The sequence below is a fragment of the Girardinichthys multiradiatus genome, chromosome 23 (assembly GCF_021462225.1).
Source record: "Girardinichthys multiradiatus isolate DD_20200921_A chromosome 23, DD_fGirMul_XY1, whole genome shotgun sequence".
NCBI classification, from domain to species: domain Eukaryota; kingdom Metazoa; phylum Chordata; class Actinopteri; order Cyprinodontiformes; family Goodeidae; genus Girardinichthys; species Girardinichthys multiradiatus.
In genome coordinates, this window is record NC_061815.1 from 26586804 (window position 1) to 26604157 (window position 17354).

The 17354-nt window shown below is 41.0% G+C and overlaps 3 protein-coding genes across 27 annotated transcripts in view; all 3 read left to right on the forward strand.

Moving 5' to 3' along the window:
• LOC124860211 (protocadherin gamma-C5-like) overlaps window positions 1-17354 on the forward strand; it is a 295710-nt gene that overhangs the window by 131065 nt on the left and 147291 nt on the right. Inside the window, exon 1 of one of the 25 annotated variants that reach the window (XM_047353277.1) lies at window positions 15482-17333. The exons of the other annotated variants lie outside the window; for them this stretch is intronic. Within the exon in view, the coding sequence (XP_047209233.1) occupies window positions 15627-17333 (1707 nt within the window). The 5' untranslated portion in view covers window positions 15482-15626. Of the gene's footprint in view, window positions 1-15481; window positions 17334-17354 lie in introns of those variants that run through there. 25 annotated transcript variants of the gene reach the window in all.
• On the forward strand, window positions 3430-6075 carry LOC124860729 (protocadherin gamma-A11-like). Its single transcript, XM_047354263.1, has 2 exons — window positions 3430-6015; window positions 6061-6075. The coding sequence occupies exons 1-2, from the start codon at window positions 3562-3564 to the stop codon at window positions 6073-6075; spliced, it is 2469 nt and encodes an 822-aa protein (XP_047210219.1). The 5' UTR covers window positions 3430-3561.
• On the forward strand, window positions 12110-14840 carry LOC124860218 (protocadherin beta-11-like). The gene has a single exon (XM_047353329.1). It carries the CDS (start codon window positions 12291-12293, stop codon window positions 14757-14759), a length of 2469 nt encoding a protein of 822 aa, XP_047209285.1. The 5' UTR covers window positions 12110-12290; the 3' UTR covers window positions 14760-14840.

A 17354-nucleotide genomic window follows, 5' to 3' on the forward strand; every position in this document is an offset into this window, starting at 1 on the left:
GAAAACAAATTGTATCTCCAGCTCTCAGACGTTAATGACAATGCCCCTGTGTTTTCACGAAGCTTTTACAGTGCTGCAGTTAAAGAGAATAACTCCCCCGGTGTGTCTATTTTAACTCTTACTGCTAAAGATCCAGATGACAACCAAAACGCTCGGGTTTCCTACATTTTAGAAGAGAGAGATATTGGTGGGGCCCCAATTTCTGAATATATTTCAGTAAATTCAGAAAGCGGTGTCGTACTTGCCATGCGCTCATTTGATTATGAACAGCTCAAAGAATTTGTGTTCGTAACCAGAGCGCAAGATGGAGGCTCTCCTCCACTCAGCAGCAACGTGACTGTTAAAATCCTGATCCAGGATCAGAACGATAACCCTCCTCAGGTTCTGTACCCAGTCCAGACTGGTGGCTCCGTGGTGGCCGAAATGGTGCCTCGTTCAGCAGATGTGGGCTACCTGGTGACTAAAGTGGTGGCTGTTGATGTGGACTCTGGTCAGAACGCCTGGCTCTCCTATAAACTGCAGAAAGCCACAGACAGGGCGCTGTTTGAAGTGGGCTTACAGAATGGAGAAATAAGAACTATCCGTCAGGTGACTGATAAAGATGCTGTGAAACAGAGACTGACTGTTATAGTGGAGGACAACGGGCAGCCCTCTCGTTCAGCTACAGTCATTGTTAACGTGGCGGTGGCGGACAGCTTCCCTGAAGTGCTGTCGGAGTTCACTGACTTTCCACACGATAAGGAGTACAATGACAACCTGACTTTTTACTTAGTGTTGGCTCTGGCTGTGGTCTCCTTCCTCTTCATCACGTGTTTAGTGGTTATTATATCAGTGAAGATCTACAGATGGAGACAGTCCCGCATCCTGTATCACTCCAGCCTCCCTGTGATTCCATATTATCCTCCACGTTACTCAGACACTTTGGGAACAGGGACTCTGCCACATGTGTACAACTACGAGGTGTGCAGGACGACTGACTCCAGAAAGAGTGACAATAAGTTCGGAGGAGCTGGTGGTCAGAACGTGTTGATAATGGATCCCAGTTCTACAGGGACGATGCAGCGAATACAGAGTGAGAAGAACATCCTGGATGAACCTGACTCTCCTCTAGAGGTGAGTTCAGACCATATACTTTGCCTTTTTACCCCAGGTTATTGTTCATTATATGAGACATTTAAAAAGCACACCAAGTCTACAGCGCGACAAATGGGTTAGTTTCGTATTATTTATTTATTTGTTTATTATTTTGTTAATTTATTTACACAAAGCTAATAAAACATGGATAAATCCAGGAAGGGGCCAATATGTCATACCAATACACTGCACGACGTTAAATGACCGAGAAAGGTGTAGTGGGTGAAATGGGTGCGTGCTGTGAACTCATTTTCGGTAGTCCAGGTTTAGCTACATAAAAGGGATTAGTCAATCAATGAATCAATCAACAGCTATTTACAACATCGAGCACATAAAATACGCGTGACAGCATCAACGTCCTCTGGTTCTGTACCCAGTTCAGATACGTTCATTTGTTTTAATTTCAGGCTCTGAAAAATTAACGGATCTACCATAGAGCGTAAATTGGACGGGTTTATTCTACATCCTGGGGGAAGCAGTGACAAAAGAAAGATCACCCCACTGTTTGTACCTTGACCGTGGTGCTTCTGAAGTGAATTGATTTGAAGACCTCAGTGCCCTCAGGTTTTTACAAAGGGTGATGATTTCTGAGAGATAAGATAGTTCAAGACCGTTGAATTAATTAAAAGCAAGCATTAAAATCGTAAACTGAATTATGGGATTAACTGGAAGCCAATGAAGCGATAAAATAATTTGGATGACGTGGTCGCATCTGTATTTGTATCTGTTGGTTAAAAGACGGGCTGCAGCGTTTTGGAATAACTGAAGGGATCAGTTATCCTACTTGATACATGATCAGCATCCTTTTAATGCCTAAAAACACAGATACATAAAACACGTCCCTGTAATTGGTATCCACACAAAGTACTTAAAGATGTGATTGTATAACTCCTATTTTTTTCTGTTACTTTCATTTCCGAAGCCCCCTAAATGCCTCAAAAGTAAAACGAAATTAAAGGTCATTGTAACCCTAAATTCGGAGGGCCCTTTAACGCGTCACAGGTGTTGTTGCAGGGTAGTCTGCCCTACGTCGCTGCACTGTTTTGTGGAAGGAAAGGCTCACAACTCTGGCATGGAACAGACCAGGACATTGCTATTGGCCGTGCACAGATCAACTTACTGGGCTTGGCTGTTGGAGAAGAACCACAGCATCGATTAAGTTGAAAATACTCTCTGGCTTTCTTTTTTTTTTTTTTTTTTTTTTTGGTTTCTATTCCATAGAAGAAGTGTCACCTTGCTCACCTGGAAATACATCATTGGTTGTTTTCTCCAGATCTGGTTACTGGTTCTGCAAGTTGTGTTCTGCCAAGAATGCTTTAGGAGCAAATGTATGAAACTGTAATCGCTAGATGGACTTTCGTTTTATTTTTTATAAGTGTCTGTGGAGATTTTGAACATCTTTGTGCGAAACACAACCGTTCTGAAACGACACTAGAGCAGATAAGTGTATTTGTTTTAGGTATTGGACTTTTACAAACGCACCGTAAAGGTTTATTCTGGGTTGTGACGGCTAAAATCCTATTTCTGTTGTGAATAATGTCTCATTTTGCATTTAATGTATTTAGTTACCCCGAAATAACCATAAAAATATTAGAAATACGCTGATGTTCTTTTCCAATAAGGTATGGGGTGTGCTTTTTGTAGGTCGTAGGTTTCTAAAGCTCTTCTAAAGAGCCACGACCACCAATCTCTTTACCTAGTGACTGATAAGCCGTAGATGAGAAGCAACTGTTGTAAGTATGCCTGGTAGCCTTTTGTGAACAAGTGATTTTTGTGAGCTGTTAATTAGACTCTGATACGATTAAAGCAACTTAGATTCTGTAAAAATAAAATAAAATACTACAAGCACAGGGTTACAGTTGCATAGCTTTGTGCTAAGTATCTTGCTCTTCTTAGTTGGTGTTTATTTATACATTCATTGTATTTATTTAATTTCATTTCATTTTGAAGTGCAGTGAAATCATTTACCTTATTTAATTTAAATGTAACAATAAACCTGCTATTTGAATAAGATTTTTACAGTTTTCATGGTTTAAAAAGGGAACAGAGATCAATATCATTAGTAAGAGTAAAGAGGAATATATAATTCTTTACAGGTATGCAAAGTGTTTCATTTGACAAATTCGTAAAGACTGATACAGTTTTCAGGCATCGTTTGATATGTCTTCTTTAAACTCTAAGCGACGCTGTTGGTCAATAAATGATTTTATGTGCATCTCGTCATTGAGTCTGTTCTTTTGAAAAAAAAAATGTGCAAAGGAGGAGGCTCTTTTTACTTTGTTGCGACTTCAACAGACTGGTTCTAACCGACTGACAGTAGAAGACCTGGAAACTTAAATTTTACTTAGAAGAAGATTATAAAACAGCATTTTAAGTCACGTCAGAGTGGAGATACCCTTGGACAGTTTTTTTTTTTATCCTCTTTGAATGATGGGGAATATAAGATGCGTTTCATTCGCATGGATAAAATGGCGACTATTTTCCGGGCTGCAATGGCAAATTGGACTGCTTGTTTTTCTGCTTCACTTGATCTATATAGTAGAAGGACAGATTCGTTATTCTGTACCGGAGGAAATGAAGAAGGGCTCTGTCATCGGTAATGTTGCACAAGATCTTGGTTTGGATGTGAAAAGGCTCCGATCTGGACACGCCCGTATTGTGACCGGAGAAAACGTCCAATACGCCGAGCTGAATGCAGACAAAGGGATCCTCCTTGTGAACGAAAGAATAGACAGAGAACACCTGTGTGGGGATGTAACGCCTTGCAGCTTCAGTTTTGAATTAATTTTGGAAAAGCCAATGGAGCTGCATAGAATCACTGTGGAGGTTTTGGATATAAACGATCACGCTCCTGTCTTTCCAAGCAAAGATAAACCAATCAGGTTTGAAGTAAGCGAAACAGCTGCCATTGGAGTGCAGTTTCCGTTGCAGACCGCAGAGGATTTAGATGTAGGCCAAAATGCGTTGAAAGATTATGTTTTATCTCCAAACGACAATTTTATACTAAAGCAACATGCAAATCCAGATGGAAGTAAAAATGTTGAAATGGTGCTGCAGAAGCCTTTAGACAGAGAACAGCGTCCCAGTCTGCATTTTAAATTAATCGCAGTTGATGGAGGGACACCGCAGAGATCTGGATCAGTAAATATAGATGTGACAGTATTAGACGCTAATGACAATATTCCAGTATTCAATCAATCGGTTTATAAAGCATCTGTGATAGAAAACACCGTTAAAGGTACTAGTGTTATCACTGTGAACGCCACAGACGCTGACAGTGGATCAAATGGACTCATTACCTTTAGTTTGTCTAAAACAAAAGGAAGTGCTGCAGATATTTTTATCATTGATAATAGCGCGGGTACAATTTATGTTTCTGGCGACATAGATTTTGAGAAACAGAAAAAATACGAGGTGCGAGTTGAGGCAAAAGATCAGGGTGGCTTAATCGGGACTAGTAAGGTTGTAGTTGACGTTGTTGATATTAATGACAATGCCCCAGTAATAACTGTCATGTCTTTTTCCAGTCCATTGTTAGAGAATGCCCCAACTGGTACAACAGTCGCTATTTTAAACATCAAAGACGCTGACTCTGACAAAAATGGTCAACTTAAATGCTCTGTAGATGGAAAACTTCCTTTTAGAATCGAATCATCTTTAACAAACTATTATAATTTGGTCTTAGATCAAGAGTTGGATAGAGAATCTGTTCCAGATTATAACATAACAATAAAAGCTACTGATTTCGGATCCCCCGCTCTGTCTATTTCAACACAATTGCATCTTACAATATCGGATGTTAATGACAACGCTCCATTGTTTCACAAAAGTAGCTATTCTGCATACATCACGGAAAACAATCCACCTGGTTATTCCATATTTGCTGTCAGTGCGAGAGACTCTGACTGGAAACAAAACGCTCGAATCTCTTATTTGCTAGAGGACACCCAGATCGTTGGTAATCCAGTATCTGCGTATGTGTCTTTAAACGCTGAAACCGGAGTTCTTAGCGCAGCTCGCTCGTTTGATTATGAGCAAATAAAAGAGTTTGAGCTTGTGGTTAAAGCACAGGATGGAGGCTCTCCTCCACTTAGCAGCAACGTGACTGTTAAAATCCTGATCCAGGATCAGAACGATAACCCTCCTCAGGTTCTGTACCCAGTCCAGACTGGTGGCTCCGTGGTGGCCGAAATGGTGCCTCGTTCAGCAGATGTGGGCTACCTGGTGACTAAAGTGGTGGCTGTTGATGTGGACTCTGGTCAGAACGCCTGGCTCTCCTATAAACTGCAGAAAGCCACAGACAGGGCGCTGTTTGAAGTGGGCTTACAGAATGGAGAAATAAGAACTATCCGTCAGGTGACTGATAAAGATGCTGTGAAACAGAGACTGACTGTTATAGTGGAGGACAACGGGCAGCCCTCTCGTTCAGCTACAGTCATTGTTAACGTGGCGGTGGCGGACAGCTTCCCTGAAGTGCTGTCGGAGTTCACTGACTTTCCACACGATAAGGAGTACAATGACAACCTGACTTTTTACTTAGTGTTGGCTCTGGCTGTGGTCTCCTTCCTCTTCATCACGTGTTTAGTGGTTATTATATCAGTGAAGATCTACAGATGGAGACAGTCCCGCATCCTGTATCACTCCAGCCTCCCTGTGATTCCATATTATCCTCCACGTTACTCAGACACTTTGGGAACAGGGACTCTGCCACATGTGTACAACTACGAGGTGTGCAGGACGACTGACTCCAGAAAGAGTGACAATAAGTTCGGAGGAGCTGGTAGTCAGAACGTGTTGATAATGGATCCCAGTTCTACAGGGACGATGCAGCGAATACAGAGTGAGAAGAACATCCTGGATGAACCTGACTCTCCACTAGAGGTTAGTTCAATTTTGATCTCCTAAGTCTTGTGTTTGTTTGTGCAGTTGCTGGAGTACTAAAGCAGTCTTGTGATATTTACTTTTCAGCACCATGGATAGTGTTGGTATTCATTTGTTTTCCTCTTTCACAAATGTAAATAACAAACAGTTAAATTTATAAATCAAAGATAATGTCACCAGTTAAAAACCATACCACTTCTAATTGATGCCACTTCAAAATGTTAGCATATGAAAAAAAAAAGAAAATGTGCAAACAGTTGTTTTTTTTAGAATGTAAGCTTCTAGTTCTCCATTTTGTTATTCATAGTATCTATCGCAATGTACATCAAAAGCGATCCGTTTTTTTTCTTCTATGGATTTGTAAATGTGCTCTTGGTATAATTGTGATATTGACTTTTTGTCTTTCTTTTTTTGTCAGAAATATATTCTTTTAAATGTCCAAAGTAAATCTAATCAAGACCGATCTACTACAGGTCCTTCTCAAAATATTAGCATATTGTGATAAAGTTCATTATTTTCCATAATGTAATGATGAAAATTTAACATTCATATATTTTAGATTCATTGCACACTAACTGAAATATTTCAGGTCTTTTATTGTCTTAATACGGATGATTTTGGCATACAGCTCATGAAAACCCAAAATTCCTATCTCACAAAATTAGCATATTATTAAAAGGGTCTCTAAACGAGCTATGAACCTAATCATCTGAATCAACGAGTTAACTCTAAACACCTGCAAAAGATTCCTGAGGCCTTTAAAACTCCCAGCCTGGTTCATCACTCAAAACCCCAATCATGGGTAAGACTGCCGACCTGACTGCTGTCCAGAAGGCCACTATTGACACCCTCAAGCAAGAGGGTAAGACACAGAAAGAAATTTCTGAACGAATAGGCTGTTCCCAGAGTGCTGTATCAAGGCACCTCAGTGGGAAGTCTGTGGGAAGGAAAAAGTGTGGCAGAAAACGCTGCACAACGAGAAGAGGTGACCGGACCCTGAGGAAGATTGTGGAGAAGGGCCGATTCCAGACCTTGGGGGACCTGCGGAAGCAGTGGACTGAGTCTGGAGTAGAAACATCCACAGCCACCGTGCACAGGCGTGTGCAGGAAATGGGCTACAGGTGCCACATTCCCCAGGTCAAGCCACTTTTGTACCAGAAACAGCGGCAGAAGCGCCTGACCTGGGCTACAGAGAAGCAGCACTGGACTGTTGCTCAGTGGTCCAAAGTACTTTTTCACATGAAAGCAAATTCTGCATGTCATTCGGAAATCAAGGTGCCAGAGTCTGGAGGAAGACTGGGGAGAAGGAAATGCCAAAATGCCAGAAGTCCAGTGTCAAGTACCCACAGTCAGTGATGGTCTGGGGTGCCGTGTCAGCTGCTGGTGTTGGTCCACTGTGTTTTATCAAGGGCAGGGTCATTGCAGCTAGCTATCAGGAGATTTTGGAGCACTTCATGCTTCCATCTGCTGAAAAGCTTTATGGAGATGAAGATTTCATTTTTCAGTACGACCTGGCACCTGCTCACAGTGCCAAAACCACTGGTAAATGGTTTACTGACCATGGTATCACTGTGCTCAATTGGCCTGCCAACTCTCCTGACCTGAACCCCATAGAGAATCTGTGGGATATTGTGAAGAGAACGTCGAGAGACTCAAGACCCAACACTCTGGATGAGCTAAAGGCCGCTATCGAAGCATCCTGGGCCTCCACAAGACCTCAGCAGTGCCACAGGCTGATTGCCTCCATGCCACGCCGCATTGAAGCAGTCATTTCTGCCAAAGGATTCCAGACCAAGTATTGAGTGCATAACTGTACATGATTATTTGAAGGTTGACGTGTTTTGTATTAAAAACACTTTTCTTTTATTGGTCGGATGAAATATGCTAATTTTGTGAGATAGGAATTTTGGGTTTTCATGAGCTGTATGCCAAAATCATCCGTATTAAGACAATAAAAGACTTGAAATATTTCAGTTAGTGTGCAAAGAATCTAAAATATATGAATGTTAAATTTTCATCATGACATTATGGAAAATAATGAACTTTATCACAATATGCTAATATTTTGAGAAGGACCTGTATATGGTACGTTTTGCTGCACCTCTTTCGCTTTAAAGAAATGTTAAATTAACTAAATGATTCATATACATTTTAAAAATCAATATATAATTCCAACTGCAATTGTTTTTTTGATTTTTGAAAGTTAAGCCACAACGCTGGCACAGTGAACATGTGTGTATGCAATTTTACTTCAGAACCTTTCTGTAATATTCACGTTTTACACTTTAAGGGACGCTGTTGGTTAACCAAATATTTTCGGTCAGCTGTTGTTATTCAGTCCATCTCCTGATTAAGACTGCGGTGTGTTTTGTGCAGGATTTACGTGAACAGCTCTTCGGATGTTGACATTTGTTTCTCCTTCAAAACTCAAGAAACGGACACAGGGACGTATAGGCTTATAAACTGGATTAATTGTCTCTATTTTATGTGATGGCAACTATAAAGTACATCACCCACATTGCTTCAAGATGGCGATTATTTTCTGGAATGTGATGGCAAATAATGCAGCTTGTTTTTCTGCTTCACTTGGGAAACATGGTGGCTGGACATATTTGGTATTCCATATCAGAGGAAATGAAGAAGGGCTCTGTCATTGGTAACGTAGCGCAGGATCTTGGTTTGGATTTGAAAAAGCTCCGCTCTGGGCGCGCCCGTATTGTAACAGGAGAAGACATTAACTACACCGAGCTGTGAGCAGACAAAGGAATCCTCATCGTCAATGAGAGAATAGACAGAGAGCAGCTTTGTGGAGATGTGACGCCTTGCAGCTTTAGCTTTGAAGTGATTTTAGAAAATCCAATTGTGCTGCACAGAATCACTGTGGAGGTTCTGGATATAAATGACCACGCTCCAGTATTTCCGAACAAAGATAAACCTATCAGTTTTGAAATCAACGAATTAGCTGCAGCTGGTGCGCGTTTCCCACCGCAGAGTGCAGAGGATTCGGATGTAGGACAAAATGCGTTACGAGATTATATTCTAGCAACAAACGACAATTTCGTGTTAAAGCAAAGTACAAATCGAGATGGTGGTAAATATGTTGAAATGGTGCTGCAGAAACCCCTGGACAGAGAGCGATATCCTCATCTTTACCTGAAACTATTCGCAGTTGATGGAGGAATACCACAGAAAACTGGTTCAGTAAACATACATGTAACTGTTCTAGATGCAAACGACAACTATCCGGTTTTTAATCAGTCGGTTTACAAAACATCTGTGGTGGAAAATACAGTAACGGGAACTAGGGTCATTACAGTGAATGCCACAGATGCAGACAGTGGATCGAATGGGTTAATTACTTACAGTTTGTCTAAAGTAAAAGAGAGCATTGCAAATATTTTCCATATTGATGAAACTACCGGAACGATATATGTCTTAGGCCTTGTAGATTATGAAAAAGAAAAGAAATATGAGCTGAGAGTAGAAGCTAGGGATCAAGGTGGCCTTACGGGGACAAGCGAAGTTATAATTTATATTGTTGACGTTAACGACAACTCCCCAGTTGTTAATGTAATGTCATTTTCAAATCCCTTGTCAGAAGATGCACCACCTGGTACAACAATAGTCGTTTTAAACATAAAAGATGCTGACTCTGAGAAAAATGGTCAAATCAAATGTTCTGTTAAAGGAAAACTTCCTTTTCGAATTGAGTCATCTCTGACAAATTATTATAATTTGATCTCAGATGAAAAACTAGATAGGGAGTCCGACCCAGAATATAACATAACAATAATAGCCACTGATTTTGGTTCTCCCGCTCTGTCTACTTCAATTCTGCTACTTCTGAAAATATCGGATGTTAATGACAACGCTCCATTGTTTAACAAAAGTAGCTATTCTGCATACATTACGGAAAACAATGCACCTGGCTTTTCCATATTTGCTGTCAGTGCGAGAGACTCTGACTGGAAACAAAACGCTCGAATCTCTTATTTGCTAGAGGACACCCAGATCGTTGGTAATCCAGTATCTGCGTATGTGTCTTTAAACGCTGAAACCGGAGTTCTTAGCGCAGCTCGCTCATTTGATTATGAGCAAATAAAAGAGCTTGATTATGAGCAAATAAAAGAGTTTGAGCTTGTGGTTAAAGCACAGGATGGAGGCTCTCCTCCACTCAGCAGCAACGTGACTGTTAAAATCCTGATCCAGGACCAGAACGATAACCCTCCTCAGGTTCTGTATCCAGTCCAGACTGGGGGCTCTGTGGTGGCTGAAATGGTGCCTCGTTCAGCAGATGTGGGCTACCTGGTGACTAAAGTGGTGGCTGTTGATGTGGACTCTGGACAGAACGCCTGGCTCTCCTATAAACTGCAGAAAGCCACAGACAGGGCGCTGTTTGAAGTGGGCTTACAGAATGGAGAAATAAGAACTATCCGTCAGGTGACTGATAAAGATGCTGTGAAACAGAGACTGACTGTTATAGTGGAGGACAACGGGCAGCCCTCTCGTTCAGCTACAGTCATTGTTAACGTGGCGGTGGCGGACAGCTTCCCTGAAGTGCTGTCGGAGTTCACTGACTTTCCACACGATAAGGAGTACAATGAAAACCTGACTTTTTACTTAGTGTTGGCTCTGGCTGTGGTCTCCTTCCTCTTCATCACGTGTTTAGTGGTTATTATATCAGTGAAGATCTTCAGATGGAGACAGTCCCGCATCCTGTATCACTCCAGCCTCCCTGTGATTCCATATTATCCTCCACATTACTCAGACACTTTGGGAACAGGGACTCTGCCACATGTGTACAACTACGAGGTGTGCAGGACGACTGACTCCAGAAAGAGTGACAATAAGTTTGGAGGAGCTGGTAGTTGATAATGGATCCCAGCTCTACAGGGACGATGCAGCGAATACAGAATGAGAAGAACATCCTGGATGAACCTGACTCTCCTTTAGAGGTGAGCTAGGAAAGTATGTTGTCTCTTGATATAACAAAAGCGTCGTTATTGTTGTAGAGGTGTGTAATGTTCAGAACCACGGACAGCTACTGAAATGGAAGCTCTCAAAAATGCTGTTGTTGCGTTCACCGTCATTGCTTCGAAAATGTTAATTACATTTTAGTCTTACCTATTTATTGTGTTTTTTGCTTGTATTTTGGAGTTACATTTTTGTCTGAATTTGAAATGAAAAATTACTAAAGTGTTTCTACAATACTTTAGTCTATCACCTTAGAGGGTTTACTTATTAATTGCTGGTAGTTAGTTTTAAGTAAATCAGCCCAGTGTGTATTTTTTTTAACCTTATGCTTCAAACCCAGATGTCTCTGTTGTGGCTTGTGTAAAACATTATACAGATTCTGTCATATCTTAATCCTTTCTTTCATGTCGACAAATTAAGTATTTCTCAAGGTGATACTATTAACCGCCCTTTAACCATAGAGTTTATATTTTGGTTAATTTACATATTTGCTGCACGTATTTTACTGGACAACATCATGTTGTGACTTTATGTGGGATTTTGAATGTATAATTGTTTGTGCAGCACCTTGTTATTTTTGGGTCCTGTCTTTCTGTTTAAAGGGGACCAGTGCATGTAAGACAGAGAGAGAGAGAGAGAGAGACGGCTCGTCTGAGCTCCGTGTGTTGCTGTTTTATGTATGAAGTTTTATTTTATTTTTTTCGTTTTAGTTAAAAAAGTAAACTAGAAGTACAACTGTAGTCCCCATTTTCATGCAACCTGAGTGACAGGAGAAGCTACTTGACAACAAGTAAGGGTTACATTGGCAATAGGAAACTGTGTTTTGGCACACTGATTTTTTTTATCTTATGAAATGTTCTCTAACACTGCAAAGCGATTCCGATTTGGTCTCTATCAGAAAAAAAATATATAGATATATATTTGATTGATTTTACTAAATACCTGCTTTACCCTTTATTTTTGGTGAGTGGTTATTATATCAAAGGCTATCGTTGTCTCGCTCTTTTCTCATTGCAACTCTCCATTTGCATCACCTATTCTGTACTCTAAGGGACGCTGTTAGTCAACATAACAAATTGCGTTTCATTTCTACATCTTCTCCTCCCTTGATTTGGTGGTCTCTCAGGCGAAAGGAGACGCTTTGCTTCATCAGAGCTGTTATGCGAGAAAAGAGTCACACACAGGCATGGCAATTTAAATAGAATTATTTCCTGCATGCTGTGGTAAATATTTTCTCTTTGAAGAAAGGTGTTTGGATACATATAAACCATATATTTTTTGGCTATTTTGTTTTTCTAACAATGGCTCGTGGAATGCCACACCACACCAGATGGATACAATGGCGTTATGGCGTCGGAAAGAATTTGCCGCATTTTGTTTTGCTTTGTTACCTCTGCCAATTTGTTACCGGACACATCAGATATTCTATTCCAGAGGAGATGAAGAAAGGCTCACTGATCGGCAATTTCGCACAGGACCTTGGTTTGGATCTGAAAAGGCTCCGTTCTGGTCAGGCCCGTCTCGTTAGTGGAGAGAGCGTCCAGTACGTCGAGCTGAAGGCAGACAAAGGGGTTCTAGTAGTGAAGGAGAGAATCGACAGGGAGCAGCTTTGCGGTGACACAACACCGTGTAGTTTCAGTTTTGAGATGATTTTAGAAAATCCTATGGAGCTGCATCAAATTACGGTCGAGATTACGGATATAAATGATCATTCCCCAACGTTTAAAAGAGGTAATATGCATTTTGAAATAAGCGAAACAGCCACAAATGGCGCCCGTTTTCCACTAGCGACTGCAGAGGACCTTGATGTAGGTGTGAATGGAATGAGAGATTATTTACTGAGTGAAAATGATAATTTTGTCCTGAAGCAACATGCAAACGCAGACGGAAAGAAATACGCAGAGATGGTGCTTCAGAAGCCTTTAGACAGGGAGACAAAACCAAATATATCCCTAAAACTGATCGCAGTGGATGGAGGAACTCCTCAGAGATCTGGTACCGTAAATATTGATGTTATTGTTCTTGATGCTAACGATAATGCGCCTGTTTTCAATCAGTCATTGTACAAAGCCACAGTGACAGAAAATTCAGCCAAAAACACCTATGTCACCACTGTTAATGCTAGTGACGCAGATTTTGGATCAAACAGTGTTGTAACATATTATTTTTCCGATCTTAGTGGCGCTCTTAGAGATTTGTTTAAGATTGATGAAACAAGTGGTGTCATTTTAACCGCAGGCTCTATCGACTTTGAAAAGGATAAGAAGTTTGAGCTTCAAATTCATGCAAAAGATCAAGGAGGACTGACAGATTACAGCAAAGTGGTAATTGAAATAGCGGATATAAATGACAACGCCCCTTTCATAAGCGTGATGTCATTCACCAGCCCATTGTCAGAGGACTCTCCTCCTGGAACAACAATCGGCATCATTAATGTAAAAGACGTGGATTCAGGTGATAACGGACAGGTGAGCTGTAAAATTGAGGGCAGTACTCCTTTTAAGATAAAGTCCAACCTACGAAATTATTATACTTTGATAACAGATTCTGTGTTAGACCGTGAAAGCGTTGCAGAATATAACATCACTGTTATAGCTACAGATGGGGGAGCACCTCCCCTCTCAGCTAAACGAATATTTACTTTGAAAGTGTCTGATGTAAATGACAACGCTCCAGTTTTTTCAGACAGTGTTTACAGCGCATTTGTTTCAGAAAATAACTCTCCAGGTGTGTCTGTCCTCACTCTGAAAGCCAAAGATCCTGATGAGAAACAAAACGCTCGAATTTCTTATGTATTAGAGGGCAGAAATATTGCTGCATCGTCAATTTCTGAATATGTTTCTGTAAATGTAGAAACTGGAGTCGTACTGGCGGTGCGCTCCTTTGATTATGAACAAATTAAAGAGCTAGTTTTCGTTGTCAAAGCGCAGGATGGAGGCTCTCCTCCACTCAGCAGCAACGTGACTGTTAAAATCCTGATCCAGGATCAGAACGATAACCCACCTCAGGTTCTGTATCCAGTCCAGACTGGTGGTTCTGTGGTGGCTGAAATGGTGCCTCGTTCAGCAGATGTGGGCTACCTGGTGACTAAAGTGGTGGCTGTTGATGTGGACTCTGGTCAGAACGCCTGGCTCTCCTATAAACTGCAGAAAGCCACAGACAGGGCGCTGTTTGAAGTGGGCTTACAGAATGGAGAAATAAGAACTATCCGCCAGGTGACTGATAAAGATGCTGTGAAACAGAGACTGACTGTTATAGTGGAGGACAACGGGCAGCCCTCTCGTTCAGCTACAGTCATTGTTAACGTGGCGGTGGCGGACAGCTTTCCTGAAGTGCTGTCGGAGTTCACTGACTTTCCACACGATAAGGAGTACAATGACAACCTGACTTTTTACTTAGTGTTGGCTCTGGCTGTGGTCTCCTTCCTCTTCATCACGTGTTTAGTGGTTATTATATCAGTGAAGATCTACAGATGGAGACAGTCCCGCATCCTGTATCACTCCAGCCTCCCTGTGATTCCATATTATCCTCCACGTTACTCAGACACTTTGGGAACAGGGACTCTGCCACATGTGTACAACTACGAGGTGTGCAGGACGACTGACTCCAGAAAGAGTGACAATAAGTTCGGAGGAGCTGGTAGTCAGAACGTGTTGATAATGGATCCCAGTTCTACAGGGACGATGCAGCGAATACAGAGTGAGAAGAACATCCTGGATGAACCTGACTCTCCTCTAGAGGTGAGGCATAAAATTAAGCTTTCTCCCTAACATTGTTGTCTCTTTCATTTATCTTACTTTGTGTGATTGTTACATTATATATGCAGAAACTCAGAAACCATATTTTCAGCACCAGGGACCGCACGTTATTTAGCGTCAGTTTGAAAAACAAATCCCCGAAAATGACTATGAGACCATTCTTCGTGGTACTTGGTGAGAAAGCATTTAAAGTTGTTAGTGTTATTTTGGTAGTTTTGCGATTTTTGTATCTTTCTTGTACAAATCAAATGTGTAATACAATTAAAGTAATGCTTGATTTAATTTTAGAAATTTAAAGTCTTCTTTCTATGTTTTTTCTCTCTCTCTATCAATAAGTTAGTTTTACAGGCGACATCTGTAGCGGTAGAAGTATATATCTACCAGTTGTTGATCTGATACAGTGTTTAGTTATTTTGAAAATGAATCTCTTTTATAATTTCACACCAAATAATATATTTTTTTATATGTCATGGGTTTAATTCATTTGCTTCCACCGTATCAATATCGCTGTCATATTACTCTATTTTTTAACTATAGTGAATATATTTTATGGCTGTTCTGATCCTCGGGAAACGAATAAATCGTTTTTTAATACTTTCAAAACTACATTTGTGTTGCTGATTCTGAACTCTAAGCGACGCTGTTGGTCAGTGCAAAGCATCCCCCTCAGTCATCGCCACACATTTTCCTCTCTTACTCTCGTTGCTTATGAGAGAAAAGGGAACACGCAGCTTTCTCCCTGAATTCAGTCTGATGAAACATAATGTTTCAACAGGACAACTGAAACTTAAAAGACACTCATTCCTGTTTTGTTACATGTTTCGGATATTTTAAGAGTGTTTGGCTTTTTAGGAAATATTTTTCGTTTCTTCTGTGGCTATGTCGTGTGGAATACATCACTACACAGGGTCGGTAAAATGGCGTTTTTGTTTCGGACAGATTTTCCTGCATTTGGTTTTTCTTTGTTACTTCATCTTTTCTGTTACGGGACATATCAGATATTCAATCCCAGAGGAGATGAAGAAAGGCTCACTGATTGGTAATGTCGCACAGGACCTTGGTTTGGATCTGAGAAGGCTCCGTTCTGGTCAGGCCCGTCTCGTGAGTGGAGAGAGCATCCAGTACACCGAGCTGAAGGCAGACAAAGGGGTTCTAGTAGTGAAGGAGAGAATCGACAGGGAGCAGCTTTGCGGTGACACAATACCGTGTAGTTTCAGTTTTGAGATGATTTTAGAAAATCCTATGGAGCTGCATCAAATTACGGTCGAGATTACGGATATAAATGATAATTCCCCAACGTTTAAAAGAGGTAACATGCATTTTGAAATAAGCGAAACCGCCACAAATGGCGCCCGTTTTCCACTAGCGACTGCAGAGGACCTTGATGTAGGTGTGAATGGAATGAGAGAATATTTACTGAGTGATAATGATCATTTTGTCCTCAAGCAACATGCAAACGCAGACGGAAAGAAATACGCAGAGATGGTGCTTCAGAAGCCTTTAGACAGGGAGACAAAACCAAATATATCCCTAAAACTGATCGCAGTGGATGGAGGAACTCCTCAGAGATCTGGTACCGTAAATATTGATGTTATTGTTCTTGATGCTAACGATAATGCGCCTGTTTTCAATCAGTCATTGTACAAAGCCACAGTGACAGAAAATTCAGCCAAAAACACCTATGTCACCACTGTTAATGCTAGTGACGCAGATTTTGGATCAAACAGTGTTGTAACATATTATTTTTCCGATCTTAGTGGCGCTCTTGGAGATTTGTTTAAGATTGATGAAACAAGTGGTGTCATTTTAACCGCAGGCTCTATCGACTTTGAAAAGGATAAGAAGTTTGAGCTTCAAATTCATGCAAAAGATCAAGGAGGACTGACAGATTCCAGCAAAGTGGTAATTGAAATAGCGGATATAAATGACAACGCCCCTTTCATAAGCGTGATGTCATTCACCAGCCCATTGTCAGAGGACTCTCCTCCTGGAACAACAATCGGCATCATTAATGTAAAAGACGTGGATTCAGGTGATAACGGACAGGTGAGCTGTAAAATTGAGGGCAGTACTCCTTTTAAGATAAAGTTCAACCTACGAAATTATTATACTTTGATAACAGATTCTGTATTAGACCGTGAAAGCGTTGCAGAATATAACATCACTGTTATAGCTACAGATGGGGGAGCACCTCCCCTCTCAGCTAAACGAATATTTACTTTGAAAGTGTCTGATGTGAATGACAACGCTCCAGTTTTTTCAGACAGTGTTTACAGCGCATTTGTTTCAGAAAATAACTCTCCAGGCGTGTCTGTCCTAACTCTGAAAGCCAAAGATCCTGATGAGAAACAAAACGCTCGAATTTCTTATGTATTAGAGGGCAAAAATATTGCTGCATCGTCAATTTCTGAATATGTTTCTGTAAATGTAGAAACTGGGATCGTACTGGCGGTGCGCTCCTTTGATTATGAACAAATTAAAGAGCTAGTTTTCGTTGTCAAAGCGCAGGATGGAGGCTCTCCTCCACTCAGCAGCAACGTGACTGTTAAAATCCTGATCCAGGACCAGAACGATAACCCTCCTCAGGTTCTGTACCCAGTCCAGACT

Coding starts and splice junctions, on each gene's coding strand:
- LOC124860729 (XM_047354263.1), top strand. CDS start 3,562: ATGATGGGGAATATAAGATGCGTTTCATTCGCATGGATAAAATGGCGA.
- LOC124860218 (XM_047353329.1), top strand. CDS start 12,291: ATGGCTCGTGGAATGCCACACCACACCAGATGGATACAATGGCGTTAT.